We start from the raw sequence: 25496 nt of genomic DNA, 5'->3' as shown, positions 1-25496 counted from the left end.
ATATATGCTATACCAAATACACTGAACAACTGTATGTAAAACATTTCATAAGTGATTGTATTTAATTTGATCCATTTGGCTCATTTACTTAGCTGACAGCTCATTTTTTGAGTATCTCATCCAGTATTCTCCAAAATAATGGAATAATGTTTTTAGATACATGGCTGTTTTTTTCTAGCTTGCTATTGTGTTTTGAACCCTAAAGCATAAATATTTTCCAGTTACACGTAGTGGCTAGTTTAATACACCTGTCTAGTGCCAGATAGGACCCCATTTACCCTCCAAAATGCATGACTTCTTTCAGGCCTAGATTTAAAAGTTGCTGGAAACATTCCTTAGAAATTTTGGCCCATGCTGACTTGTAGAGTTACTGTAGATTTTTAGTCAAACATATGTGCTACAACTCTCCTGTTCGACTTCATCCTAAAGGTGTTCTTTTGAATTATGTTTGGGGAACTGTGCAGACCACTGGAGTAAACTGGAGTCACAATTCATAGGACCACTTTGAGATGATACATGCTTTGTGACATCATGCATTATCCTGCTGGATATTATTATCTTTTATAATTATGTTCACTCCATTAATCCTGGTAAGTGCTACACTAGCAGTATATTGAGCTGACCTGACCACACCAACCTATCCTCAGCAATCTTTCAACATGTCCTGCTGCAAATCTTCCTAGTGTGGGCCAAAGATCACAGTGTAAAGAAGTCAAGGGCAAAATATCATTTGCAAACAGCCTGAGGAGATAAGGTATGATGCCCTTTGACCTGCATTGAACAGACTTGATTTAACACCAAGTACCCAAACACCACTCTTGCTTTGTGAATCCAGAGATCAAATGTAATGTAGCAGCTGCCCAAGAACCATACACCCTAGAAGCACATTCTACAAAATACTACATGCTACACAGTCATAAGTTTTTTGAAAATCCACAAAGCACATATGGATGGGATTGAAAAATTCCCATGAAGCTTCAAATATCTGAGCAACTGTAAACAATTGGATTCACTCTTCCCTGTCCAGAATGGAATCTTCATTATTCTTCTAGTTCGTAGGTTCAGCTCCAGAATGGAGTCTCTATTCAAGTATGCCATGTTGCTTTTCACTGGGAGTCAGCAGTCTATGAGCCCTTGGAAACTGGAACACATTACCCTTTCCCCAGTTTTAAAGATAGAGACTTGTGCTCCGTTCTGCCTTCCATGTCATATTGAGGAAATATCTATTTAAAAAATGGCAAACTGTGGCCATAAGAGATGCACATAGTCAGCAACCGTGCTTAACTATGCAGTAGTATTGAAACCCCACTCAAGCTGTTTATTAAAAGGCATAAAGAGTGCCAAGAAAACATTCCCTACACCTTTACACACAGCAGGATGTATCTAAGGATTCGTGCTGTTTATGAATAAAGTGTAACTCTACTGCATTCATGTCACAGTAGAAATTGGGGTTTGTCATACCAGGCAACACATTTATTATTTTTCAGTTGTCAACTTTTGTTGGTAAGATGTCCACTTTAGCCTTATCGTCATGTTCGTAGCTGACAATAACAAGAAAGTATACCTAATATAGGTGCGTAATATTGTAATTTCTTTTGCCATAATATATGGCGAAACAAAATACACACAGGATGTTAAGTGCTGTTTACAATGTACTGTAATGCTGTAAATGTCTATTTAGGCAGTTGCATTTCAAGGTTATAGCATTAACAAAGCCTTAATAAAGGTTATATCGGCATGCATTTCAGTTCTGGATAAATCTGAAATGCCTAGTGAACAAGAAAGAACATAATGCATTACCAGACAGCAGTTGTAACCACTAGAATATTAAAGTGTGCTGAGAGGTGCAAGTTATTTAAGGATGTACATATGCATCAATCACTACTAGTATGTAAAAAGTATAAAATGGTGAGGGAACCTTATTTCAGTACTTCTGAAAAAAAGATTTTCGAATGAGGTGTCACTTAAGGTCTTGTTAACGCTTGTTTTCTTGTCACAATTACAAGATCTGTCAACTCTTTGATTCTGCTCATTAGTCTACTGTCCCTTAAAGATGACATTTTGTGATATTGTTCTTCACATTCTAAGAGTAGTGGTCTTTCCTTCTTTAAAATTGATTTTAAAATAGTGATTGTTTTGATATATTCTAACAATTTTTCAAAGAACATCATGCAAATTGTTTTTATTTTGACCATGTTTGATACTGAATAAATGCACTTGATCACAGGGACTTTATTAGTACATTACATAAATTTAAAATATTTTACTCCAGTACTATAAAAAGTATGTTTGTGAAAGATGATTTATAATATACAGTGTATGGTTTAAAACCAAATTGTTTGCAGTAACATAAAGAACAAAGTTAAACAATACATTAAACACAAGATAAATTCAGATATAGAATGAAAGTACTTGATAGGCTGCATGACATTAATGTAGCCCACAGTATTATGATTGAAGTGATTGGTTTACAACCGATACATAGGATACAGAAGTTGAACATGTAATGCATTATTTATTGCTACAATTAGATGTGTTTAAAAACATATTTTAATGACTTACTAGAAGAAGCCATGTCATGGCAAAAGTCAAACATAGTCTTTAATAGATTTCTCTTTGAAAATGTCAAGGGTGTGTTCAAAAGAGAATAATATGTACTTGTCATACATTTCTTACCTATTTATGTCTACAGGATCTCTCTTTTGTAACAAGTAAGACTGGTTAGGTGTGCAGGGTAATTGTATGAGAGGAGATTTTTGCCAATGAATGTTTTAAATGTTAACCCCATTGGTGGGAGGAATGCATTCTCTGTGTTAAATATAACATTCTGCATTGAACTGGAAGACGTCTGCATCCAGCTCCAGAAGAGATCTGGATTTTAGACATTCTAGGTTGAGTTTACAGATTCACTGCAGCCCTGGGTAGTTTTAAGTTGAAAGAGGTTGCCAACTCTGTAAAAACCATGAAAAGATTATAGGAAAATCTTTGTAATTTATACTACTTTGGCAGAAATTCAGTGACAGGTTGAAAAGTGAGCAAGTTTTTGAACACTCAACCTGTTTGTTCTTTTCGTGTAATCCCTCAACTGGGTTTGTTCTATTCAAATAATTTATTAATTAATAAGTAATGTCTTTGATAATGAAGTCCATCTAGTGAAATACTGTAAAATTCACTAAGTATAACTAATACAATAAATCCATAAAGCATTTGTATTTATGATGACCGTGAAAAGCACTACAAAAATTGTAGAGTGTTTCCACCTTGTGTTTACTGAACAGTGTTAACTGTCTGCATCTTCTTTAGTGTTCTTACTAAAGACAAGTCTGAAGTATTCCATTTCTTGAGTTTTGTATACAGTATTTATAATTATTTTTTCAATGCTCATGTTTAAGCACCTTTCTTTTTTATTTCTTTTAATATAATTGTTCAGGGACTGCACTCACCAGTCTTTCTTCTCTTAAACTGTTTATGAGCCATCTCTTCTTTCATTGCAGAATGGTGGTCAGATCTCTTCATTTTTGTCTACTGTTTATTTTTGAATTTATTGTTTTGTTGTCTGCCTTTCATACATCTAAACATCCCTTCACTGATCTCAGTTAAATGTGTTTAAACAATATATATAATAAGTCTGGAAAGATGGAATATACTCATTAAGCTTGTATTAGTTATTTTAAAAGGTGCTGTTCAAAATTAAAGTGTATTTACATATCTATTGTACAGACAGAAGGAAGGCTTTTCATAAAATAACATTTTATCTCCATCTCTTACTGTGTTATGTGTTTATATGAAATAACAGAGAAAATAAGCCTTTGTAAAAGTACTATAGTTTCCAAATGTCCTTGTTGTATTTTTTTATTTTATTTGAAGGGAAAAAAACACCTCCAGATAGTGATGCATTTGCGCAAAGTATTTCCATGTTGTTATCCCACTGTTCTATTTTTATTTCTGTTAATTTTTAGAATACTATTTTTAAATAGTACTTGTAATCAAACATTTATGTATGAAATTATTTAACATCCATCTATCCATTTTCCAACCCGTTGAATCTGAACACAGGGTCACGGGGGTCTGCTGGAGCCAATCCCAGCGAACACAGGGCGCAAGGCAGGAACCAATCCCGGGCAGGGCGCCAACTCACCACAGGACACACACACCCACACCCACACACCAAGCACACACTAGGGACAATTTTTAGAATCGCCAATCCACCTAACCTGCATGTCTTTGGACTGTGAGAGGAAACCGGAGCACCCGGAGGAAACCCACGCAGACATGGGGAGAACATGCAAACTCCACACAGGGAGGACCCAGGAAGCAAACCTGGGTCTCCTAACTGTGAGGCAGCAGCGCTACCACTGTGCCACCGTGCTGCCCCAAATTATGTAGCAGATTTTGATATTAAAGGCCATTTTCACTCACTTTTGATAATCTGAAAATGTTAAAAAATATTGCACTCTTTTACTTTTTGTTGAAATAATTATTCATATGAAATCTACCCTTGACAAGATCAAACTTAGCAGTAGCAGTGAAAATAAATCCAGAAGCTAATTGGCCTTGGAAAATGACAGCAATAAATCTGTGAAATATTTCCCATTTAGTACATTTTGCATTTTTCTTTCAAATTTTTATTAAATGTTCATCATTTAAGGTTAAACTTTATTTGGAATATGCAGTATATTAAATTGAGTAAAAGCCCTGCTAAATTGGACAGATTAACTCATGCTTATTAAATCTGAACTAACTTTAACATGATTATGCTACTTTTAGGATGCTTACAAAAAAGTGGTGATGAATGAGTCTTTAAACATCTTTTTACTGATACTTCAGATAGGCTAACATAGCAAAGCACCCTCTTTGGCTTAGCAATTGGTCCACTTTGTATCATCTTGTTAGCCTGGCACCAAGTTGATTTTCCACAGGAACATGTAAACAAGAGATTCTGATTATTTAGTGTCGCTTACAAAAATAATATAAAACCCATCCACTGTTGCATAAAAGATACAGATGACTTTATCATAACTGGTTAAAAATAGTTACTTTCTAATTATCTTGCATGTTTTTTTCTTTCTTTCCTTTTTTCTTTGTGTCAAATTAACATTAATGAGCACAGTGACAGCTGTAATTATTGGTTTCTCCCTTGAGTCATAACGTTTGGACATCAGCCAGTCACAGCTTGCAGTTAATCATTACAGTGAATCTTGCTGAGAATGCAGTACATGAAAACCCTGAAGGGAGGGTGATGTCCACATATATTTGAGACCCCACCCTAAGTTGGGAGGGGTCCATTTTTTATCAGGAGAGTCTGGTATAGCTGATGCTGATTGTCCTGGGGTGTCATTATAAACAAAAAGAAATACTGTATCTTTTTGGTTTAGAGTTGACTTTTTAAATACAGTATATGGCAGTTTGTTTCAGTTTTGCTTTTGGTCCAGGCTGTGAAACTATTTTGCGTTTTTTAGTTGTTTATTATTATTTTTTGTCTGGATTGGAATGGTGGCTCCAGATCATGGGACTGCTATTAGACTGTCAGTGTGTAACTAAGAGGTAACCTGCAGCTTATGATTTATCAGACCCCATTTACCTATGCAGCAGTTTGAGACTCATGGGAACTTTTTTTTGCCATGCCATGTCAAACGTTTGAGTAGCATTTAATTTCTAATGGAATCATAGCAAATCCAGTGCAAACTCTCTTTCAGTTTGTTATACTGATCACAATCCAAAGAGAGCAGGTGGAACAGTTAAGAAGTAAAGCTTGATCTCTTACATCTGTGACCATCCTAAATTTCCCCCTCTGGTGCATGATGTCATGCTTCACTCCTTCTTTGCTTGAGCATTGAAGCCTACTGGCATTTTGTCTCCAAGTATTAATGTGGTAATGTTTCAGCCATGCTGGGGCTTGTGAAAAGCCATTCAGCCTCCTGCTGCCTTTGCTGCCGGCTTAAATAGGAGCTTTGGCTCTGGGCAAGATGGTCATTCAAGCATTTTTAGCTGTTAACCTGGGTTTGTTTTCATGATGGATTGAGCCGTGATTAGCTTTGCAGTGTACTGTTTGATCAATTCTCATCTGTTCTTACCTGTAATATGTACTGTATAATAGTTCATACAAAGAAAAGTTTGATAATATTTAATTTACTGTATTTTTTTTGTAAAATTGCTTTTCTTTCTACTGACTTTAATCATCTGTTTTGTTGAGATATAAAATGGGGCTTGCAGTTCCACATGTGATAAAATACGAATAAGTAAAGCAAACAAAGGTCATTCTGGCCCACACATTCCTAGATTCTTCTTCTGCAGTCCCAAAACTAAATAACAACAAATTTACTTTCTTTTAATTTAAGTGTAAGACAGGAGGGCTCAGGAATATAGTCATTGCTTGAATGATCAGAGGTGTGCTGACCTTTATTTTTTGTGATATGCTCGTTTTAAATACTTCAGGGATGGCAGAGTGGAACAAAGCCAAGTTATTTTCTGGCATAGTTTAACAACATGCCATTAGCCTGCTTCCCCTTTTTCTTGTGCATTTAAACTTAGTATATATATATTTGCATCTTTACATTTACTATTTTCATAAAATTTCTATATTTACAACTTTCTTTTACAATAGAAGTAGGCTTTCATCAAAGTGAAAATTATAGATGTTATTTGTATGTGCGTATGTTCAAATATGAATGTGTGAGAATGTTTTTAAAGTGGAGTTTTATGACAGGGATTAGTTTTTATGAAATGAATTTGGCAGGGCACAGAGATTCACCTTCTGCTCCCACTCACTTATCAAACAGCTGTTTGTTGTAACTGACAGTTTTTCTCATTTTCCCCCCGCTTTCTAAGTTTCTACATTTTGTGGAATTTCCTTCTCCTCCTTTACACCTTCAGTAGTTTTTAATCCAGAATGGACTCTCATATTGTATTATGATGGCGGCCATTTACATATAAAAGGTTCTATATGAAATTAGTAGTTGAGGTTATCTAACTGATTTGTCTTGTTTTTTTAAGATTTGTTTTGTAACTCTTGGCAGTTTAAGCTTGTTTTTTAATTTAAGCAGAAGTGAATATTAGGCATAAATGGAAGCTTTACCAATTCAGATCAGTAAAATTATTAAAAATGTCATTAATTACAGTGTAAACATACAGAACCTTCCTAATTTAGTTCCTGGATTCAGTGTTTCTTATTATGTACTGCTAATTTGAATTGTGAGGAAAATGCTTGCGAACCATTTGGACATTTTCTAGATTCCTGCAATAATCTCTTCAAAATTGTAAGTTGATCTTCTTTTAAGCCATGATAATCAATAAACAAAGGATGAGGAAACAAATAAACAATATTGTAAATAACTTTATTAAACATATTGTTTTAATATTCATGGTCAAGGATAGAAAAAGTCTGTGATGGAATTATGGTATATAGAGTTTGGTGTTTCAGTCAATCAGTGAGGTGGGATTCAAGTCTGGATTTGAGGTGCCAGCCCTGGCTTTGTTAAACAAAACCATAAAACAATGTAAAGTTGCCAAAGCAGTTCTAATGACCTGGGCCTCGATCAGTATACAGTTCAGCAGGCAGTGCACAATTGAAAGAAATTCAATACTGTTGTTACTCTCCTTAGCAATGTGTGTCTCGCAGACAACACTGCAAGAGTTCTCTGTACAGTGCACACAGAGGTGACAAAGAACCGTAGCTAAGGATGAGTAGGCAGCCTACTGATTTGTAATGACTGTGTCAGTTTGTTGCTTTTAAACCTGCCCAGTCTATGCCCTCGTACGTATTTAATCCTTATATCCCGAACAACCAGGGTCATCTCTGTTCCTGTCCTTTCTTCATACTGACTCCTGGTCATGTGACTGAAAAGGAGCAGTACTCTAATTCTTGGTCTTGATGTCTGTGGGATTGGCAGACCACCTGTAACTTAGTTTACTTCTAGAGTTTGCCAACTGGACACTTCCAGGCCTCTAAAGGAAAGGACAGGAATTTAGTTTAAGGTACTGAAAGGTCCTGGGCTTTTTCCTCTTGATCAGGCATGTCAAACAGAAATCTGTGCGACCCGCATGACAGATCCTAGTTAGCACTGAACTTGTACAAAATGATTACTATCATTTTTTATTGAATCATTCTGCATCTTCGGCGATACTTATTGACTTTTGTTACTTCTGCCTTCTGACAAAAGCGCATTTTCCCATGGCATTACGGTACCGGAAACGTCATCTGCTAGTATAGCCACAAGCCTTGACCAAAGTTAATGAGCTGCAATGTCACAACTGAAGTGCTAGACTGCAGCAGTGGGCAGCAGGGGCGGCCTTAAGCATGTGCAGACTGTGCACCTGCACAGGGCCGCCACGCCAGTATATATTGATTATAAAACAGAAAGAGAAAATAACGACACAGCTGACGGCAATGTAGCCGAAAAACATTGTGTTTCTTGTTAATTAGTACGCTGTATTTACTAATGTTGCTAGAGTCGGAGCAGTAAGCTATATGTAGTATTATAACGTTCTGCCGTAATGAGAATATCATGGTCCGGCACTTGGTTTTCAAGTTACAGACACACGCATATAGAAGCATGTCATGAGCACGAGGTGGCTATGCAGTGTCCGCAACTGACGTAGTCATCCGCCATGCATAAGATACCATATTGACATTGGCGGGCGAAGGGGCCACCAATTCTTTCTCTGAACAGGGCCGCCACGAGCCTAGAGCCTCCCCTGCTAGGTTACACTACTGGCTGGGCTGCTGAGACTGGCCACTGGGCAGAACTGACCCATGAGTAATAATAGCTCGCATATTTTCATGTTTTATTGCTCTAGTTTTATGTAATTTTGTGCTAGTATTATAACGAACAGTTAGTGCAGACTGCAGCTGAAGATCTGAAGTGGACGCAAGAAGTTGGTGAGTTGTTTATTAACATATTTTTGTGATTTTGAGTTTGTAAAATGAGTGTAGGTCAGGTGGCTTTTTGCATATCGGCTTATTTTACAATATAAACTTTGAAGTAAACTTAGTTAAGTAAAATCTGATTTTTGGAGGATTTGTTTTCTAACTTTAATTACTGAGCAATGAATCCTGTGAGCGTTTTCGTGATTTCAGTTCACACGAACAGGACTTTGCGCTGTTCTCTTACAACGTTGAGAATATGCCTGAGAATATCCAAATGGAATTGATTGAACTGCAGTCAGATTCTATTCTGAAGGCAAAATACAGCGAAGTTGGTTTGCCAGGCTTGTACGCTTACCTGCCACCCTCGTATGTGCAGATCCGTAGGTTGGCATCGAGAGTACTGTCTGTGTTCGGAAGCACTTACCTTTGTGAGCAATTGTTTTTGTTAATGAAAGCTACCAAAACCCCACATCGCTCAAGACTTACTGTCGAGCACCTTTCATCCCTCATAAAAGTTGCAGCTGCACAAGATTTCAAGCCTGATATTGACGAACTGGTTACTGACAAGAGATGCCAAGTGTCGGGACAAAAGAAATAGATCTCACACTGTAAGACTCCTATATAAGCAATGAATATAATATAATAATATAAGGACCTAGCTAAGAAGCTAAGACTCTAATTGTACGCCTTTTATGGAGAGTGTATGGAAATAAATTGCTTTTCTTTAAACTTTAAGTGTTACCTTTTTTAAAGTTTCAGTATTGGAAAGAAAGCTACAGTAACTTTGTATAATAGTATAATAGTATTTGTTACAGTGCAGCCTGCTGACGCACGTATGGCAGTCGAAGCGGCCCACCAATGGTAGTGAGTTTGACATGCCTGCTCTTGATTTTCCAGTTGGTTCTGACTAAGCCCTCATGGGTAAGAAGAGTGAACAGTGATAACAGGTACACCTCAATAAATGATGACAGTATCAGAGATCAATGGCAAAAATGGTTGCTAAGGAGACTGACAAGTAACTGTACTACTACATGAAGCGTTTGTGGGTTAACTTAAGTAAAAATGCTAAGCAAGGGTACAGTCTTATAATGTCAAAGGTGAAAAAAGTGAGGATAGACAGATAATGCACTAAAGGAATCACCAATAATTGAAAACAACATGAAACAAATCTACCAACAAGCTAATCTGCAATAATACCTGTCTTAGCCACTGCACACCATGTTATACCATGTACATACTATATTATCTGGTGGCACAGTTTACATTTCTGCCTCATAGCTGAGATCAAATCCTGGACTGAACATGGTGTGGAGTTTGCTTTAGGCGTTGCGCTTTTCTTTCTGACGATGTGCATGTTAGGGGTGATTGTGTGAGTGAATGTGCTGTGCACTTGTCCCATCCACCTTTGGTTTCTGGTTTACACTCTGTGCTGGGTAGCTAGGCTTTGACATTTGGCAACCATTAATTGTGTTAGATATTTAGAAATAGATAGAGAGGTGGACATTTATGTACTTTGCACATGTCAAGCATTTCTGTATATCCATCCATTATCCAAAGCTTATACGAGGTCAGGTTGCGGGGGCAGCAGCCTAAACAGGGAAGCCCAGACATCCCTCTCCCTGGCCACCTCCTCCAGCTCCTCTGGGAGGACCTCGAGGCAATTCAGGGCCAGCCTGGAGATATAATTCCTCCAGCATGTCCTGGGACTGCCCCGTGGCCTTCTCCCAGTGGGGCATGCCCGGAACACCCCCCCAGGGAGGCGTCCAGGGGGCATCCTAACCAGATGCCCGAACCACCTCAACTGACTCCTCTCAATGCGGAGGAGCAGCGACTCTACTCCAAGTCTCACCCGGATAACTGAACTCCTCATTCTATCTCTAAGGGAAAGTCCAGCCACCCTGCGGAGAAAACTCATTTCGGCCGCTTGTATCCGCGATCCTGCTCTTTCGGTCACTACCCAAAGTTCATGGCCATAGGTGAGGGTAGGAACGTAGATCGACTGGTAAATCGACAGCCTCACCTTTTGGCTCAGCTCTCTCTTCACCACGATGGACCGTTGCAGAGCCCGCATTACTGCGGATGCCCTCCCGCTCCATTCTTCCCTCACTCGTGAACAAGACCCCAAGATACTTGAACTCCTCCACTTAAGGCAGTACTGTGCTCGCAACCCAGAGAGAGCATTGGACCCTTTTCCGGCTGAGAACCATGGCCTCGGATTTAGAGGTGCTGACTCTCATTCCCGCTGCTTCGCAGTAGGCTGTGAACTGCTCCAGTGAGAGCTGGAGGTCACTGTCCGTTGAAGTCAAAAGAACCACGTCATACGCAAATAGCAGAGACGAGATTCTGAGGTCACTGAACAAGACCCCCTCCCCTCCTTGGCTGCGCCTAGAAATTCTGTCCATATAACTTATGAACAGAATTGGTGACATAGGGCAGCCCTGGCGGAGTCCAACCTCAACAGGAAACGAGTCCAACTTATTACCGGCAATGCGGACCAAGCTCCTGCTCCTCCTGCTCATAACAACGAGCCTTGTATTCCATACTCTGGGAGCATATCCCATAGGATGCTTTGAGGGACACAGTCAAATGCCTTCTCCAAATCCATAAAGCACATGTGGACTGGTTGGGCTAACTCTCATGCCCCCTCCAGGATCCTGGCCAGGGTCTAGAGCTGGTCCAGTGTTCAACGGCCGGGACGGAATCCGCATTGTACCTCTTGAATCCGAGATTCAACCATCGACCGAACTCTCTTCTCCAGCACCCCTGAATAGACCTTACTGGGGAGGCTGAGGAGTGTGATCCCCCTATAGTTGGAGCACATCCTTTGGTCACCTTTTTAAAAAGGGGAACCACCACCTCGGTTTGCCAATCCAGAGGTACTGCCCCCAATGTTCATGCAATGTTGCAGTGACGTGTTAACCAGGACAGCCCCACAACATCCAGAGCCTTGAGGAACCCAGGGTGAACCTCGTCCACTCCAGGGGCCCCGCCACCTTGGAGCTTTTTAACTAACTCGGCGACCTCAGCCCCTGTTATGGACGCGCCCCCCTCCTCCCAAAACAATGGAGGCTCGGAACATGGCCCATTCAGACTCAATGTCCTTCGCCTCCCTTGGAATGAGGTTGAAGTTCTGCCGGATTTGGCAGGTAAAGATCTTTCAGACCGGTTCCTCCGCCAGATGTTCCCAGCAGACCCTCATTATTCGTTTAGGTCTGTCTGGTCTGTCCGGCAGCCTCTCCCGCCATCTGATCTAACTTACCACCAGGTGGTGATCAGTTGACAGCTCAGCTCAGCCCCTCTCTTTACCCGAGTGTCCAAGACAGGTCGCAGATCTGATGACACGATTACAAAGTCGATCATCGAGCTGCGACCTTGGGCATCCTGGCGCCAAGTACACTTATGGACACTCTTATGCTCGAACATGGTGTTCATTATGGACAATTCATGACCAGCACAGAAGTCCAACAACTGAACACCACTCGAGTTTAGATCAGGGAGGCCATTCCTCCCAATCACGCCTCTCCAGGTTTCACTGTCGTTGCCGACATGAGCGTTTAAGTCTCCCAGCAGGATGATAGAGTCCCCAGGAGCTGCACCTCTGTATATTATTTTCTTAATGGGTGGGTGAAATATTAAAACTATATAGAGTAGTGCTTTGTTATTGCCTTTAACTTTGTGCTTTGTCATAATTCTGTAACAATACTTAATACTACTCAAGAATGACTTCTGCACTTTAATAGTTCTAAGATCACAAGTGATTTTTCTTGAAATAATTGCTGTAGATGAATGTTTTACTTGAAGGCTTGAATGGAATCAGTATAATATGTTTAACAAAAGATGCCATAAATTATGTACTACTCTCTGGATGGGATGCCTTTCATTTCTGACCCTTTCACCGAAGTAATATTATACTTTAATCTAGTAAAGGTTTTGCTGAGCCTGTATATTGGTCAATGCACATATATACTGTACGTATAAAAAATTAGGACATATTTTTAGCAGCGCTATTGGAGTAACTATAGCATTGTAACATGACCATTTTCCTTTGTGAAGCAGTATTGGCATTTGCATTGTGTTCTGTGTTATTTTTTTCAATTATTTTATTGTATCCTGGACTGCTAAATTCAGATGTTTTGACACAATCCTTTCTTTTTATAAGCAAGGAACAAAGAGAAACAGCCCATTCTTCTAATTGAGAGTTTAAGGTGAAGAGATCTCAGGACCCTACATTGGAGAGATATTTTAACTTATTCTTATTGATTTAAAGTTATTGTCAAGTCTGTTACCTGCCATTAAAGGTGAGCCTGATCATGCTCGTTGAGATTTTTAGCTAGCATTTTAAAAACATACCATATTAATCACTATGAATCATAAGATGCAAAAAGAGATTTATTTTTTCAGGTCTTAAATTTCCTTTACTGGTAAGCTGATCTGAGGTGTTTTCCAATAAAAACAAGTGCTTAACCCTGAACTGTAGGCTTTCAGGCGATGAAACCAGACAGAAATAAAAGCAGCAGCAGCAGCAAAAAAAAAAAAAAATGCTAATATGAAAAAAAGCAGCATTGCACATCGTCAGATACGTACAAACCTGTTACCGTTTTTGAATGTAATAACTGTAGAGTGATTTGTGTTATATAAGCAGCAAGGTTCACAGTAAGAAAGAGAAACTGATAACTCCTGTTAACTGCTAAATTAAAGAATTGCCTTTTATCAAACAGTAAAGAAATACACTATTATTGGGCTTCTTCAGCTTTCTTTTTTGTTCATTGACATACATTTTGTTGTTAAAATCCTTTGAAGGTTTTTTTAGATGCTCCCTTGTAATTTATGAAGGAAGCTGCTGGGAAAATATTCCTGTTAAAAATGCTCAGAAGGATTACTTTACTCCCTAAACTCCACTTTTTCATTAGTGTTAAGGCTTGTGGTAGCTGAGGCAGCAATATGTGGTTGGGTATGTCTGTTTATTCTTGTACACTCTTAAAAATAAAGGTGCCAGAGTGGTTCTTCAGAGCAGTGCCATACGAGAACCATTTTTGATTCCCAAAAGACCCATCCACATAAAGGTTCCGGAAAGAAGCATTTATTTATTTGGATCTGTAACAGGCTCCGTACAGTAAATAACCATGACTACATGTTAATGGACCTGTGAATTAAACAATAAGTCATGATTTTAAAAAGACCATTTTCTGCATACAATAACACTAAGGCTAAGTCCAGGTTTTCTTAATCTGTTATTGTTTTGTAGCCTATCATACTTTAAAGATTTTGTTTTCTAAATATTAGAAAGTTTTTCAAATCACAAAGAACCAACTTCATATGCAGAGAACCCATCCCAGAGTGAAATGATGCTTTATTAGGTAATAGTTCTATGAGAAACCACACAACCCAGTAAAGAACTAAAAATGCCATTAGTGAACTAGCATTTTTCTTTGTCTAATACTTTTCCAACCTATTTTACCTTATTGCAAGGTTAATAATTTATATCTTAATCACAATCATAACCATGTCTTTCACCCCCAGCCGCCATTACCTCTTCATACCCTGCTTCCCTCTGTGCCTCCCATAGTGGAGCACTATTTCTGTTAGGACCCTCAGGAAAAAGAAGGAAATTTATCTATAACAAGCAACATTTTTAATCTGCAGGAAGACCATAAACTACTTCTAGGCTCAAAATATGCATATTCAAGCAGGAGGCCTTAGCGTGAGTCTTTTAAATGCAGTGCATGATACTGCTGTGTTTTTCTAGCTACTGTCTTGTCTTATTTTGACTTTCTTGCAGCCCTGTACTCAAGTTTATTTACTTACTGATGGCGCATATGCAGTGTAGGCAAAAAGAACAGGACACTGCTGTATACCCCCAGCACACAATAAAAAACAAACTCATAAAATGATGACTTACAATACCAGTAAAACTCACATTATTTTCAAAACAGAACTTTATTCTGCACAGTGTAAAAAGACAAATGGTGATTTCATAAATCAAACACGTTTAATGTGGCACTGATACTTTTTGCTGATACAGTATTTACCATGAGTTCCTCTATAATTGTATTGTATCTACTGAATGAGTTCCTAACTGGCAGTCAGTACTAGATACTTGCCTATGTAGCATAATGAGTTGCCCTTTCGTGTTGTATTTCTGATGTTGTTAGCTGAAACTACACTGCATATACTGTGTTGTCTGTAACTAAGCCGGAAGCTGGGAAACTGTCTTCTAGACCCAGTGTTGTTTAAGAGCAATTGAAGGCTCAAGGTACTGAAAAATGTTTCGTATGGAAATTTAAATTTCAAGTAACCTCAACTTAAGTGATTCTGGTTACCCCTTAATAAGATCAGCTGTTTCAGCAGAATTTCTCTGTAGGTTTTAAATAACCATGATATTCAATGAGCTAAAAAGAATCAGTGGGAACTTTCTGTTGAAAGGACTAATTTTGAGAGGGATTACTTATATCATGGGACACTGGTGAAAGACCATCAGTAAAAAGTATGGCAGCAGCTGCACATTATAATGATCATGACCATCCCTCTAGAACTGATGAATGGGCATGGAAACAGCTGAACAGAAATGCTACCAAAAAGTGAAAGGCAACCTTAAAGGGTATGCAGGAATTAGTCACAGTAATTGGCCACTGTCTGCATCTACTTTGTATATTTTCCATGTGAGCCATTTCTTATAAATAAGACACATTCCACTAAAAGCCATATGATGAAAAATGTCTTATGGACAGGTAGAACCTTTTTTGGCCACAATTGCAACAGACATATTTGGTGCAAAGTCATCAAGTCTTGTCAGCCAAAGAACACAACACCTTCTGTGATGCAATGGTGGTGACACAATAATTTCATGATGCTGTTTCTTCTTGGCTGAGACTGATGTTCTCTTTAAAACAATCAATGAAAAAGCTTCAGATAATTATTTTTTAAAGGGAACTATATTTTCTGTGAAAGGTAAAGACTTGTTGACTGGCATTATTAAAAGTCTTTAAGAGAAAATTAACTGATCATATTCTAGTTCTAGTATTTTCATACTCATTACATTTTCACCTTTCCTATTAGATTCTTTAAAGAGCTGGAAGAAAGGCATCAACAAAGCATCGTAATTGATGACATCAGTGACATTGTGGAAAAGCACTCTATGACAACCTTTGATCCCTATGTGAAGTACTGCTCAAATGAAGTTTATCAGCAGAGGACCCTACAGAAGCTTCTGTAAGTACTGCCATATTAAAAAAAATATGCTATATTTTACTAGCATCATTTTCTTTTTTTTTGCATAGCCAAGTCAAGAACAGATGTTAAGAGCTTTTTAACTTGCTACATAATGTACATACACACTAGGGAAGAGAAAGCACAAAATGAGAGAAAACATAAAGGCAAAACAGAGCTCATTTTATTTAATAAAATTCCTGCATTATTAAACAAAAGAAGCTTAATAGTTTTTTTTTTTATAAAGATATGCTGCTTTTCCATTTAATGCTAAATTAATAAATTTCCAGTGAGCCATAAAATGTTCTCATGTTCTTTTCTTCACTCCTTCATATAGTTTACTTTTTTTTTTTCCTACAATTGAACCACTGCTGTTGATTCATTTTTGCTCTAGGGAGTGGCAACATTAGTGCAGAAAATTCCTCAGTTCACCTTGTGAAGTGTTGCCACTCACTATCTCTGGTTGCCTCATTAATGTACTGAAAACTGCACAGCTCTGGGGGGTAAATATAATGTAGGTGTTAAACATTTCTACTATAATATTATATTTTGCTTTTATCGAAGGCAGCTTAAAAGAAAAAAACTACGTACAAGTGTTTATTGATATTTTTACAGTTGTGGCACTAACAGGTTAGGTGACTTGCTCAGGATCACACAGTGATGTAAAGACAGGAAATTGAACCAGCAGGATGTTGGTTTAAAATCCATTGCATAGGCCACTACACCATGCTGCCTACATAAGTTAACAAATCTGTAGCCAGAGTCAAACATGCATGAGGAACCCTGGTGGATTTCAAGTATATCACCTTCACCACTCAGCCACAACTATTTTTGACCCTCTGGGTGGTAGGCGTATCTTGTAACATACCCAAATAACACTGTAGATTTATACCTTTACATTGATTAAATTGTTAGAAACATGCCATGTAAAAACATTTTTTTTCTTTTTTTCAGAACGAACAACCCTTCCTTTAAAGAAGTTCTTTCTGGAATTGAAAGCAACCCAGAATGCAGGAATTTGCCAATGATTTCTTTTCTCATCCTTCCAATGCAGAGGGTAACTCGCTTGCCCCTTCTTATGGATGTAAGACTACATTTCTTTAAAAACCTGTCTTACTTTTTATTTTTTTCATGTTTGTTATTCTGAGAAATATTATAAATGAGAAACAAAATACATTTGCATTAATGGTTTCCCTTTTTCCTATGCACTATGAATATCTAGGGATTACATTGATTTTTGAAATCAGACTTTGAGTCTCTTATCTGATTTTTCACAAGAAATTATTTAGTGTAAATGTGCTCAGTGTTATGTGGTTAGTAGTATGGGTGATTAAAATTGTGTCAAATAATTTTGAAATCTGAAAATTTAAAATTAATTAATTTGTGAACTGGGTATCATAGCTTCTGCAACATGCATTCAAAAGTATTGAATTACAATACAAATTATATGAAGCATGTTTTAGATCAATTGTTGCATTTTCCTCACTTTGCCCGATAAGAGAAAAATGCATAAAGGGGATTATGAGTCCTAAGAAAGTCATAGTCTTGTTTTTCTACAAGTTCAAGGTGGTACTTAACCCTTAACTACTCGCACTGGACTATTTTGTATACCAATCTCAGTTATTTTTGTCAAACGTCCTTTTACTTGATACTACTGGCAGCATCTGCCATCTGTCCTCAGCTTGATTTACTAAAAGTACAATGTTGCAATGGCTTCCCTCCAGTGTCCCCCCATCCGGTTTTATGAGTGGATACACAGTTGCAAGGTCTATGTGGTGCATTTCGTACACTGATTGTGGCTACTTATGTATGTATGACAATGATGAGATGTTTTACTTGCAAAGACTTTGTCTGCAAAGAACATTCAACAACTGCAGTGAAATGTGATACATGAACAAATCCTGCAGTGAATGAAAGTGTGACCGGTGACAAATGAGCACTGGAGAAGTGAATCAGGTTTATTTTTAGATAGTCTTAGACTGTGTCATACTATTCCGTAATATGGTATTAGATTACATTGAAAACATGTAGAATTTAAATATATTTTATATTACAACCTCACAGCGTGCATATAAATACCCATTTTAACACGGGTGCATAAAGTACACTGCGTGAGTACTTAGAGGCGAGAAATAGTGCGACTAGTTAAGGGTTAATTAATTTTGAAGTGCAAAAACAATGAGATTTAGCCTTTTATGTGTTTGTTTCACTTTGTTTTTAGTATATACAGTGCAATTACTTAAATTTCAGAATATTGCTTCAGTGACCCCCGTGACCCTATTCGGATTCAGCGGGTTAGAAAATGGATGGATGGATGGATGCTTCAGTGACACTCATTCCCTTTTTCCATTTTCAGCAAAACGTCTTAAAAATGAATCCATGATATACATACTTATAAACACAAATAACACACACAGACTTGTTCATTTTTCCAATCTGCTTATTTAAATATATTGCTGTCGGTATCCCTACCAGCCATGAGACTATTGCAGGGCACATTCATACACCCATCATAACTTATACAGGGCCAGTTTGGAATCACCAGTTAGCTTTTTTACCAGAAGGACCTGGTAGCATGGACCCCAGTTGGTAAGTCTTGACGTTCTGTCTCCACCTTTTTACAAAACATTGTATAAGGCTGTCCAGCACGACAGATCCATAAAATCCATAAAATCCAATGCTATTAGCATTTCCATCTGTATTTTACACACTATTCTACTTTAAGCTTTTTAAAGTGAAATGAAAATCACTAACTAAATTATTTGATTCCATTCCTATTTATCCTGTTAGTCAGTCCATGGTATTAGCTGTTCTGTAGCTAGTGGTTAACATAAAAGAATGGTGCCATTTTCACTGTTTCTTACCTGTGTTGTACTGATGAAAATCAATGTGGTCATACTGTATTTTTAATGTCTTAGCATTACAGAATGCAGATGATTATAAATCTGATGCCATTTGTGGTATATAGTATGTGATTGTATAGTATATGTATTAATGGTACATATGCAAAAGAGATATGTATGAAGGTATATATAGTTCAGTTTGATTGTTTAGGTGTATGTACAGTATATGAGTTGTGTATATATATATATATATATATATATATATATATATATATATATATATATATAAATATATATATATATATATATATACTGGGACAGTGGTAGTGCTCCTGCTTCACAATAAAGAGACAGGGGTTCACATCCTGGATGCCCACTGCATGGAGTTTGCATGTTCTCCCTTTGTCAATGTGGGCCTCTTCTGGGTATTCTGGATTTCTCCCACAGTCCAAAGATGTGCAGGTTTGATGGATTGGTGATGGTAAGTTGTCCCCCACGTGTGTGTAGGAGTACAGGTATAGGTGTGTGTGTTCATCCTGTTATGGACTGGTGCCCTGTCCTGGTGTTATTCCTGTCTTGAACCAGTGATTGTTGAGATAGGCTCCAGCTGATCTATAATTCTTCCTTGGATAAGCTGGCTAGGAAGACGGATGGTTATATGAAAAAAAAAACTTAAAACATTTTTTCCATGCTGAAAAGGAAATAAAGAAAGAGACACAATGTTTCAAAGACTGTATGGCCTCCGGGTAGAAGAATTTGTTTAGGCGTTAAGAATGTATTTGTGACTGTGATTATTTTGTGGACATGAAAATTAATAACCATTTCATGATTTTTCCTTTCCAGGCTCTTTAAATATGCTTTTAAATCTAAGAGACTGAGCCCAACAGAACATTTTTGGCGCAATTTCAGCAGTTTTATAGCCTTCATATCACTATAATTGTTTTCTTCAGCCATAACACAAAAAAACAGTTTAAAAAATTATTGTATCTATAGTATATGATTAGTTTTCAGTTTGGAGTATGAAAGTAACATATTTCAAAGCAGTAATATAGTTAACTGTCTCACAACTATAGGAACCTGTGTTGTGGCCAGGCCATTATCCGTGTAGCATTTGCTCATTTGGTGTGTGTCTTTGTGAGTTTTCTATGGGTACTCTGGTTTCCTCTCAAAATCCAAACACATCTTTATTAGAATGATTATCAACTATAAACTAACTCCGTGGGAATGAGTATGAGATGAAGTAGTGTCTCGTCCTGGGTTATTTCCTGCCTAGCATCCAGGAAACTTGCTATGTGTATATTTAACTAAATGGGTTAAAAAATGTATGTATTTTGTATATGTGAATCTAATTGTTCTTAAATTAAAAAATTGTCCACAGATTAAGGTTTCAAATTTATAAATTACTGCAGTTATTAGTATTGAAAAATGGAAAAAACAAATGTTAAAATGGGAAAAGCAAAGAGTAGGTTTTGTTGCAGCATATGGAAAGTATTAAGAAAAAGATATGAGATGGAAAATCAAATTTTTAACTTTGTATTTCCTTTCTTTTAATAGCATGTTTGCAAAGCTATTGAAGTATAAACAAATGAGATAAGGCAGTTAGTGCTGAACAAACACTAGAGAACTCTTGTTATTCCTGAGTCAGAGTGCATTAAATAAAACCATTGGGGGTGGGCAATTGGCCCTAGAGTACTGTAGTCAATACTGTACTGTACTGTGGCCAGTCTGTTTGTTTAACCTTAATTTTTATGATTGCTCCCAAGTACATTTAAAAACCTGTGTTTACCTGCTTCATTTTTTGTTATTTTTATGTTTTTATTTTATCTGCTAGACCATCTGCCAGAAAACTGCAAAGGACTCCCAGAGCTATGAGAGCTGTAAGAAGGCACTTCAAGCTGTAAGCAAGGTGTGGAATCAGATTTGTTGAATTTTTTTTTAAGCTGACCGCAATAAAGCACAGTGTGTAAGTTTAAATTGTCCAGGGGCTAGCTTGTTGTTATAGCAGTTTACTATTATGTCTGTTGGCTGTGTGGGATGTGCATTACTACCATCATTTTCTTTACTTTGTTCATGTATTATGTACACTGAAGCTGCAGTAATTGTATTTACATTTACAACAGATTCATACTGTATATGCGTATATCATGTATACTGAGGTACACTATTTGTGTGTAATATATATATATGTATTTTTATTTTAAAGAGTATAATATTTTATAAAGCAAAATATATTAAATGTATACAATAGTAAATAATTGTTTATAGACATTAGGTAATAATCAAAATAAATACAGTGCTTTTTTTCTCTCTCTCTGTGTAATGTGAACTGTAAATATAATAAAAACAATTAGTGTTAAATGAAGTTATCATATTATGTAATGCAGTGACTGAGTCCCTTGATATCGTCCCCATTTGACTTGCACATCATTTCCCAGTCGGCCCTTTGGAAACATTCATTCAGTCATTCAGAGCTATTTAAGCCTCCAGGATCCACTTCATTCATTATTCCATTGGAGGCAACAGGTTGAAATCTAAAAATAGGCTTGTGGATAGGAGTAAGTTGGATTAGACTGTTGCCAGATCTGCTCAATGGTGTCACATATTTACATTTGTATACTGTATACTGTATATAACTTCTGACTTGCCAATCCCAGTCACAGAGAGGCATTATGCAGGCATTTTGTCACATCCCCAAAGACAGATGAATTTGGTGATTATAAATTGTCCCAGTACATGTCTGAACGGGCACTGTGATGGCTTGTGGTAGTGTCCAGGGTTGTTTCCTGCCTTCTGCTTGATAGTTTAGAGATAGGTTTGGCCACCGGCAACCATTACTGTAATTAGATTCGACAGGTTTGAGAATGTTAAGTTTTAGAAATATATAAACTACTCTTGAAATACCAAATTCTATATATCATACATGATTATGTAAAGCAGAATATGTTTATATTTTTATGAATGGCCATAGTTACCAAATAATTATTTATGTCAGTAAGTGGGATGGAAATGCCAGAGTATGTGTGCTTAGAATTCCTAACAGATCTGTGGAGACTGGGTTCAGTTGATTTAATGACTGAAGTGGCACAGAATCAATGTCTGATATGTGTGGGGTTTTTTTTTTCATTCTGCTTTGTTAGCTGGTGCGACTTTGCAATGAGGGAGCAAGAAGAATGGAGAGGACAGAAATGATGTACACCATAAATTCTCAACTGGAATTCAAAATTAAGGTATCATTAACTTTTCTTTGACAGTCTCACTTGAAATTTCTTTTCCACCCCTTCAGTCCACATGGCAACAAACAACACATTCCCATGGTTAAAGCCCAAAGTGGTAAATGTAAATAATGTGCATGTGTCAGCGCTTTATTGTCTGATCTGCTTAATGAGTGTTACATGGCCTCCCTGTATTGCTTTGTTTTCATGTCTGAATAAAAAATGATCAGGATGTTAAAGAAAGGCAGTTTAAACACATCCCTTATGTTAGCCTTTTAACCTTGAATAATAAGCACCTTAAAGGTCCTGATGTCATGTGATCTTGTCATGCTTCTACAGATATACCAGCAATGGTAGCTTGGTTTATATTATTTTACTTTGCTCCTCCACATCCACACCAAATTCTAAACAAGATGCACAGATTATAGAAATGTAATACAGTAACTTGACACTTACTTTTTTGCAATGAGAAGTCAGGCAAAATGACACATTTTATTGGCTAACTGAATAGATTACAATACGCAAGCTTTGTTCAGGCAACTTGTGAAAAAACATGTCATTTTGTCTGACTTCTCATTGCATCCATTATGGCAAACATGGTATAACATCCTACTACTACCTTTTTTGGAAGAGAAAAGCATCATAAAGACAGTACAGTACAGAATTTATTAAATTATATTTGGAATTATGATATAATTGATGTTCACTTAAAATGTGTAAAAAGATGGATGGGTGTTTAGTTGTGCAGTTTGCCTGTTTAATATTTTTCTAGGTTTCTGCCTTTCAAATGCTGTGGATAACCTTCTTTAAATGTTATGTTATGTATTCTTTGAGAGGCAGGGTTCCAATGGAAAAAATTGGCAGGTAGGAAAATATAATAGGATATGCCTGGCTCTGTGATTTAGTAGACTTGTGCAGTGGAGTTTTGGCTGATTGAAGGTAGGGTGAGGTTTCATTTTGCCCGTGGGCTAGAGGATTTCCATTGATGAGCTGGATATTTCTGTGCTATGGGTTGTCTTTCCCTGTGGCAGGTGAGCAGTGCTTGTGTCTACCTATCTGTTCGTGCAGCCATACTTAACATATTGGATTTAGACCAGGAATACACATGGGTGCACTTGGAAAAGGAACACAAAATGTGCCCTGCAACTTGTTTTCCGATAAGAGTTTAGAGGCATACAAAGGGTAGCATGAAAAATGTAATGTCTCTGTCTTTTTTTTTTTTTTCAACTGATAAATTACATTTTAGACTAAACAACTGAGTGCTCAGTCTGTTATAAACGTATACACCTTTATACAAGTAAGCACAGGTTTTATTTTAAGACAACTCAGTGTTAAAACAGCATTGTTAGAATCCCCCATACACATTTAAAACAAAGAGAGACTGGTGTCCTTTTTCATGCCGTTCCTGCTGTGTTAGGAACCAGTTTGGCTATTCATGTAAGTAGCAATGTGGTGCAGTCACTTTGAGGCCTGTTTGAATTGTGCATTCTATCCCTGTATCTGTATGCTTCTTTTTCCTCTGGGTAGTGCAATTATCTCCCACATTTTTTAAACATGGTTGTCTGGTTAAGTGACTTTGAATTTGAGCACAAGAGTGTTTTGTCATAGACTAGAGCCCCATCAAGGGTTAACAGCTGCCTTATGCCTGATGCTTTTAGGATATGCTGTAGCACTTTGCAGTCCTTAAGTAGATTTGATGGATGTATATAATGTGGGTTCATTAGTGCAAATAGTATTTCCAACTTTCTCTTTTTTTGTTCATGAAATTTTACCTCTTCCATTTGTAAATGCATGCAAGTGCATATCTGCCTTAATTTATATATGTATAAAATATTGGTAATCATCCATTTATATTTACGTATGAAACCAGTAAATAAGCTTTGTAATGAATATGTATAATATATGTTTTTTTTCTACTTTTAGGATTTTAAACCTTAAGTTTAAAAAAAGCAACACTGTTCTTCAGCTGTTCTCAATGGAATTATACAGACAGGAAACGCTTAAAGCATTAATTTTTTTTTTTTTCTGGGAACACTTTTAAGATTAGAATTAACGTTGTCTACTTGGAGAAAACCAAGTATAAAAGCATTAAGATTCACATAGGGTCAAACAAAGCCCTGCCAAAAAAACTAAAAAGGAGGAGCTTTTTCACTGCAGCTGTTTTTTCTCTGAATTAGGTGACATAGAGTGATGACGTTTGCATGTAGGTCAGACATGCAAGTAAGAATTTTGTGTACTCTGTACACATGACAATGCATCTACTACTACAGTATTAATTGTTCAGTGAATTCCACTCACATAGTTTATAATGTTAAGGTTTTGATCATTAATAAAGTTGCTTTTTGATTAAAAAACAACGATCTACCAAAACCAACTTTATTATCAGTTTTGCATTGCCCTTTATTATTTTATTTTTGCTTTTTTAACAGTTTCCGCATTTTTAATGGCTTATGTGAAATAAATACCTGGTTTTAATGGAGAGGCAGTTGGTCACACATTTTTTAATTACAGACATCTACAAAAGCCAGTAATTTATAAGTTTTGTAAATGTTCTTTTTTGTTGTCATTTTTCTTTTTAGTAATTTTCATGATTTACAGTAAATAGCTTAATAGCACATTTTAATAAAAAGACAGTTACTCATACACACATGCTAGTAACGTACAATGCGCACATCTCAGAACTGGAATGAATCCTGCTCATGAGAAAAAGGACAAATCCCCCCTTCCTGCCCCTGTTCCTAAGGGGAAACAACGAACATGTTGTTCCACCCGCTAATAACCCTCCCAGCAGGTCAATAATAGGGAAAGGCAGTATAGAAGCAGCCTGTAGCGTGAAAGACAGGATCCTTCCCAGCTGGGTCCCAAGGAACTGTGGGGAGGTGCTAAAGTAGCACAGTTAGAAATGTAAATGACGTGGGAAGGTCTGTCCTTCTGCTGATCACTTAAAGGCACACATGGCTGTGATTCAGTGACAAACACACAGATGAGAATTCACCAATTCTCCTATACTAAGCTTCAAGATTATTTTTTAGTGCCAGATTAGTTTTGAAGAATAAATAGTACAATTTTTAAATTGAAACAAAAGTATAAAATATCTTTCTTTGTGATGTATAAATATGTTTTTATAGCTTTATATTAAATTCAGTATTATTATTATCATATTGTAAACCAGAAACATTTTTTAGTGGTGCAGTAATATACTGATTAGATATGGCGCTGCAAACATCTAACATAACTAGTATTCCAAACATAACATAGTTTTTTTTTTTTTTTTTGGCAACATGATTGTTAATAGTACACAAAAAATATAAATCGGGCTATATACTTTTGTGCTGTTTTAATTATAAACTAATGAGTGTTGTTTTATCA

The 25496-nt window shown here is 37.0% G+C and overlaps 1 protein-coding gene across 1 annotated transcript in view; it reads left to right on the top strand.

Moving 5' to 3' along the window:
- Positions 1-25496, top strand: part of LOC120531789 (rho guanine nucleotide exchange factor 26-like) — a 116988-nt gene that overhangs the window by 41448 nt on the left and 50044 nt on the right. The window contains exons 7-10 of the mRNA XM_039757533.1: positions 15923-16075; positions 17027-17156; positions 20747-20821; positions 22053-22142. Of these exons, the coding sequence (XP_039613467.1) occupies positions 15923-16075; positions 17027-17156; positions 20747-20821; positions 22053-22142 (448 nt within the window). The remainder of the gene's footprint in view (positions 1-15922; positions 16076-17026; positions 17157-20746; positions 20822-22052; positions 22143-25496) is intronic.

The sequence above is a fragment of the Polypterus senegalus genome, chromosome 1 (genome assembly GCF_016835505.1).
Source record: "Polypterus senegalus isolate Bchr_013 chromosome 1, ASM1683550v1, whole genome shotgun sequence".
NCBI lineage: Eukaryota > Metazoa > Chordata > Cladistia > Polypteriformes > Polypteridae > Polypterus > Polypterus senegalus.
The sequence above is the reverse complement of the archived record's forward strand: the minus strand, read 5'-3'. Positions and strand labels throughout refer to the sequence as shown.